The sequence below is a fragment of the Brassica napus genome, chromosome A1 (assembly GCF_020379485.1).
Source record: "Brassica napus cultivar Da-Ae chromosome A1, Da-Ae, whole genome shotgun sequence".
NCBI classification, from domain to species: Eukaryota; Viridiplantae; Streptophyta; class Magnoliopsida; order Brassicales; family Brassicaceae; genus Brassica; species Brassica napus.
Window position 1 is genome coordinate 18540384 of NC_063434.1, and position 5625 is coordinate 18546008.

General features: G+C 46.8%; 1 protein-coding gene across 1 annotated transcript; it reads right to left on the minus strand.

The window, feature by feature from the left end:
* Positions 1 to 2970: 2970 nt before the first annotated feature.
* On the minus strand, positions 2971 to 4482 carry LOC106427556. Its single transcript, XM_022717351.1, has 2 exons — positions 4373 to 4482; positions 2971 to 4282 (listed from the first exon to the last, which is right to left on the minus strand). Exons 1-2 carry the CDS (start codon positions 4480 to 4482, stop codon positions 2971 to 2973), a joined length of 1422 nt encoding a protein of 473 aa, XP_022573072.1.
* Positions 4483 to 5625: the final 1143 nt, after the last annotated feature.

The window sequence follows — 5625 nt, forward strand, 5'->3', positions numbered from 1 at the left end:
CTACCTGTTGGGGTCAAAAATGGTTGCGACGAAATTAACATTCAAAACGTCCAAAGAAGAAAGTAAGAATTTCTTTAAGACAAATACTTTTTCGGAAATGATTCGTTCTTACGAAGAGCTTCGCGGAAGAAACACGAGACATCGGAGAAAAGCCCAAATAAGGTCGCACGGTCGTTACATAGCGACCGAGTGCACGTCCCGCTCGGTCGCTACGTAGCGACCGAGCGTGCGTCCCGTTCGGTCGGTACGTAGCGACCGAGCATGCGTTCCGTTCGGTCGCTACGTAGCGACCAAGCGCTTCCGAAACGTTGATACGACACGAATACCTGCATTCTCCTCTACCCTTTGATGCTATCTCCCGAAGACCATAGCGAACCCATTTCGTGTTTTCCGTCATTTGAAATCATCAATCAAACTTTACGATAAAAACCGCGAAAAGTTCATTTTTATCGAAAGAAATTGTAATAAACACTTCAAGTCGAAAGACGGCCCAAAGAGACCTAAGACATGACTCGAAGCTCACTTTACTATTTCTTAACCAGCAGCCCGTAAACCGTGGGTCGGTTTACGCTTGGTTCGCAAGGAAAAATAAATGTCAGGTTTCCGCGGATAAATACGAAATTTCGAAGATAATTACGAAGATCAGGAAAAATAGAATATCTCTATTTTTACGGTATGACGGCTTAAGGGCACAAGGAGAAAAGTGTAAACTGACCTAGGAGCGAGTATATAATGAGTCCAAGGGAAGAGGCATGGAGGGAGAACTTTTCACAGCAAACTTAGCCCTTAGGCAGTTTAGGCAATTTTCCGTTTTTTGTTATTCGAGCTGCGACTCAATTAGGTTGTTGCCGTCTTAGGGTTTTAGAACTAGGAATCTTGCCGACAGCTCTCGAAGCCCAGGCTCTTACCTTGTTGTAACGCTCAAACGCAGATTCGGAATAAGATCTACTTTGCTCTCCTTTTACGATTCGGAATCTGTAGGGTCATTATCGCCATGAAAAGGAGATAGGTGTTTGACATTGAAAACGTCAGAAGTGCGGAGGTCCAACGGAAGCTTAAGACGATATGCATTAGGGTTGATGCATTCAACAATCTCCACTGGTCCAAGCTTCTTTGACTTTAACTTGTTGTATTCGCGCAATCGTAATCTTTCCTTTGTCAAGTACCTCACGACGCTTAGTATCAGCGGCTGCTTTGTATTTGGCGGCCGAGTGTTGCAAATTCTGCTGAACTGTTTGATGAAGTTGTTGCAGGTTGGAGACGAAGTCAACGGCTTCACCGTGGTGGCGCGTCAAATCCGGAGTCGTTGCCAAGTCGAAAGGACAGCGAGGAACGATGCCATAGACAATCTGGAACGGACAATAACCTAAGCTTCTGTTGATCGCATGATTATGCGCAAACTCGGCCTGACATAGCTTAGAATCCCATGACTTTATGTTATCACCCACGAGACAGCGTAAGAGATTGCCCAACGATCTATTAGTAACTTCCGTTTGACCATCAGTTTGAGGATGATATGCCGTGCTCATATATCCAAGGAAGTGCCTAGAACTTTCCACAATGATCTCCAGAAGTGACTGAGAAAGCGTGTGTCCCTATCGGAGACAATGGAGGAGGGAAGACCGTGGAGCCAATAGATGTCGCGAAAGAAGAGACCAGCAACACTGACGAGAATTCGGGGGGAGGCGGGACACTGCGAGGTGGGTAGTTTATGGTTCTTCGTTATCTGCATATGGTCTTTTTTTCCTAGGTGCTCGAGATATCCATCCTAGTCACTACGGGCGTATTTGCCCCATTGACACGTCTGAAGGAATCAATGTGGGACTTATTGTGTAAGTATACTAGCTGAGCTAGCCGCATTCCTAGTTATTACTTAATAGCCCTATTGCATCCATTGTTTTCTTGCAAGCCACGAAGTGAGCCATCTTCGAAAAGCGATCAACAACGACAAATATCGAATCATGCCCTCGTTGAGTTCGAGGCAAACCCAACACAAAATCCATACTGACGTCAGTCCATGGTTGAGTCGGAATAGGAAGTGGAAGGTAGAGACCCGCATTGGACGTCTTACCCTTTGATTGTTGACAGATCCGACACCTTTCGACGTACCGCTCGACGTCTCGCCGGAGAGTTTGGCAGAAGTAAGACGCGACAACGAGCTGGAGAGTACGATCCCGACCCACGTGACCCTCGTCGTGGAGTTCGCGAATAATCCGCTGCCAGAGACTGCAATCAGGCACACACAAATGAATCCCTTTAAACAAGAAGCCATCGTGAACTGTATAGTCCGTGTGATCCCCTTGTTCTGCTGCCGTATAAATCCGAGCAAAGAAAGGATCAGTCGGATACAAGTCTGCAAACGTAGCAAAACCTGTCACACGAGTATGCATTGTAGTGATCAAGGAATGTCGTCGACTAAGAGCATCAGCAACACTGTTTGGTTTGCCTGACTGGTGTTGTATAGAAAACGTGAACTGTTGCAAATAAGATATCCAAGCGGCATGTCTCGATGAAACTTTGGCTTGACTATCCAAGTGCCTCAACGCGTCATGGTCGGTGCACAACACAAACTCGCGATGGACTAAATAGCGACGCCAGTGTTTAATGGCTTGGACAATGGCGTAGAATTCGACGTCATAGGTGCTGTAACGACCACGAGCTCCAGCAAGTTTTTCGCTAAAGAAAGCCACACGTCTATTATTCTGACTAAGTACTGCACCAATTCCAAGTTTAGACGCATCGCAGTGTAACTCAAATGTAGAAGAGAAGTCAGGAAGGACCAAAATCGGGGCTGTGGTAAGTTTCTCCTTGATCAACTCAAATGCGTTTGTTGCCTCTTGTGTCCAGTCGAACTTACCATCCCGCATACATGCTGTAATCGGAGCCATAATAGTACTAAAGTGATTGACGAAACGCCGATAGAAACCGCCAAACCATGAAAGCTACGTACTTCTGAGACAGTTTTGGGAATCAGCCACGAACGTACTGCTTCGATTTTAGATGTATCGACTGAAAGGCCCTCATCAGACACCACATAACCGAGAAAGAGGACTTTGGTGACGCCAAATTCACACTTATGCTTGGCCGCATAGAGTTGTTGTCGACGCAAAACGGTGAGAACTGTCGACGCAAAACGGTGAGAACCTTGCGTAAGTGGTCTTCGTGTTCATCGATGGATGTACTAAAGATGAGGATAACGTCAAAATAAACGAGAACAAACTGGCCAATGAATGGGCGCAAAGCTTGGTTCATGATCCGCATAAAAGTGCTTGGCACGTTAGACAGGCCAAATGGCATTACCAACCACTCAAAAAGTCCCTCTCTCGTCTTGAAAGCCGTTTTCCTTTCATCTCCTGGACGGATTCGAATCTGATGATAACCGCTTTTGAGATCGATTTTTGAAAATATCTTGGCGGCGCCAATTTGATCCAATAGGTCATCCAACCTGGGAATCGGGAACATATAACGAACAGTAATCTTATTGATCGCGCGACTGTCAACGCACATACGCCATGTCCTATCTTTTTTTGGAATTAACAGAGCAGGTACGGCGCAGGGGCTCAAGCTTTCTTTGATATGTCCTTTCTGCAGCAGATCCTCCACTTGCCGACGTAGTTCTTCATGCTCACTTGGGCTCATACGATAATGAGGTCTATTAGGGAGAGTGGCGCCTGGTACAAGGTCAATGTGATGTTGAATGTCGCGTAATGGTGGTAAGCCTTCTGGCAAGTTATTTGGAAAGACATCGACAAACTCGCCCAGAACCGAGTCCAATGCCGTTGTTGTTGAAGTTGTAAGTGTCCGATGATATGTTGATGGGAGTAACATGAATGCCATGCACCCGTCTTTCAATTCAGAGATGAAAGAAGAGTAAGAACAAAGCATGGTAGCCGGTCTTTGTTGCTGTGGTGCTGGAGTGGTCGCTGGCGGTGGATTTGGAGTAGTGGCTTTGTCCCGTGATGGAATGAGGACGATTTGATGTGTATCCCACGTGAAACTATAAGTATTTTTAGCTCTATGATGAATGACTTGGCGATCATACTCCCACGGTCGCCCCAAAATTAAGTGACTAATGTCCATTGGCGCGACGTCACAATAAACACGATCTTTATCGTGAGGTCCGACCGAGAAGGAGATCAAGGCACGTTGTGTGATACGTATCTTAACGCCCTCTGAGATCCAGCCCAAAGAGTATGGTGCCGGGTGAGGTTCTCTCAAGATGCCGAGTTTAGTAACTGCTTCTTCGGATATAACATTACGACTGCCGGAGTCGATTATAAAGCTGCAGATGCGGTCCTTGATTGTACAAGTGGATCAAAAAATATTTGTGCGCAACCACTTATCGTCTTGTTGTCGTGGTGCCAAACAATACCTGTGAAGAATTAAGAGATGACCACTATTGCCAGTTGTTGGGTAGACGTTGGAGTCGTCTGCTTGGTCTTCTTCATCTTGAGAGTCGTACACGTCCTGCTCCTCGTCCATATCTTGGATTACCAATCCTCGACGATTGGCGTTAGGACATGCTGTCTGCCTGTGTCCTTGTTCCCCACAAGTGTAACAACGTAAAGCGTTAGGGCGCGTTGAGCGTCGAAGCTGTTGTTAATCTTGCGTGGTAGGTTTAGTGGCTGACGTTGAGGCATCCCCAGCTTCTTTATTTGCCGTTAACGGCGTGGTGCTAGACGCTTGGTCTTGCGAGCGTGGGCGTGTCGGTGAAGCATTCCAGTTATAAGACCGGGACTGTTGCTCAAAAGAAGCCGCATGACGATGCGCTTCTCCGACCGTAGGAGGATCGAATTGTGCCATTGCCGTTTGAAGTTGTGTTCGGAGACCCCCAATGAAGCATGAAACTAGTTGAATCTGGCTGTCATTAATCTCATTACGCGTTAAGAGGAGAGCAAATTCTTCAGCGTATTCGTCAACGCTACGAGAACCTTGACGCAGATTCTGAAGTTTTGTATACATGGTGCACTCGTAATTATGGGGCAAGAAAGATTGGCGTAGATGTTTAGTCAGCTTATCCCATGTCTGGATCGGTGTTTTTCCGGTACGAGAACGAGTAGTTATCAATTGTTTCCACCATGTCGCAGCATGTCCGCGAAAACGCATAGCAACGAGAGGCACTCGTCGAGCTGGAGAGACCTGTTTAAACTCGAGGATCTCTTCGACGGAGATCAACCAATCAATGAGATCATCTCCTTTAAGACCTCCATGAAATTCGGGTATGTCCACTTGAAAGCTATTTTCCCATCTAGTATTCATGATGTCCCTTTGTCGGAGATCCTCACGAAAAACTCTTCGATGATCGTCTTCTTCTTCTTCGTACAAGTCGTGAGCTCGCGCATCACCGAATTGGTGCTGATGTTGCTGCCGTTGTTGATTTTGAGGAAGCGGTTGATTGATGGGTGGGAGTTGTTGTTGCTGCTGTCGTTGTGATGGTAGTAACTGCGGTAGATGTTGTTGATGTTGGGCCGGTGGTGGTGGAGCATGAACGACGGGTTGGACCTGCTGTTCCAAGCGAGTCATTAGTGCTGTTGTCAAGGCGTCGAGGCGGGCTGCTAGGGTTCCCACTGTGTCGCCAAGTTGCTGTATGGAGGCTTGTGTAACTTGCGTCGCCACGTGCGTTGC

Excerpts from the sequence above, each read along its gene's own strand:
- LOC106427556 (XM_022717351.1), bottom strand. The coding sequence starts at position 4,482 with ATGGACGAGGAGCAGGACGTGTACGACTCTCAAGATGAAGAAGACCAA. Across the intron at positions 4,283-4,372 it reads CATCTCTTAATTCTTCACAG|CTTTATAATCGACTCCGGCA; the intron begins GTATTGTTTGGC and ends CCGCATCTGCAG.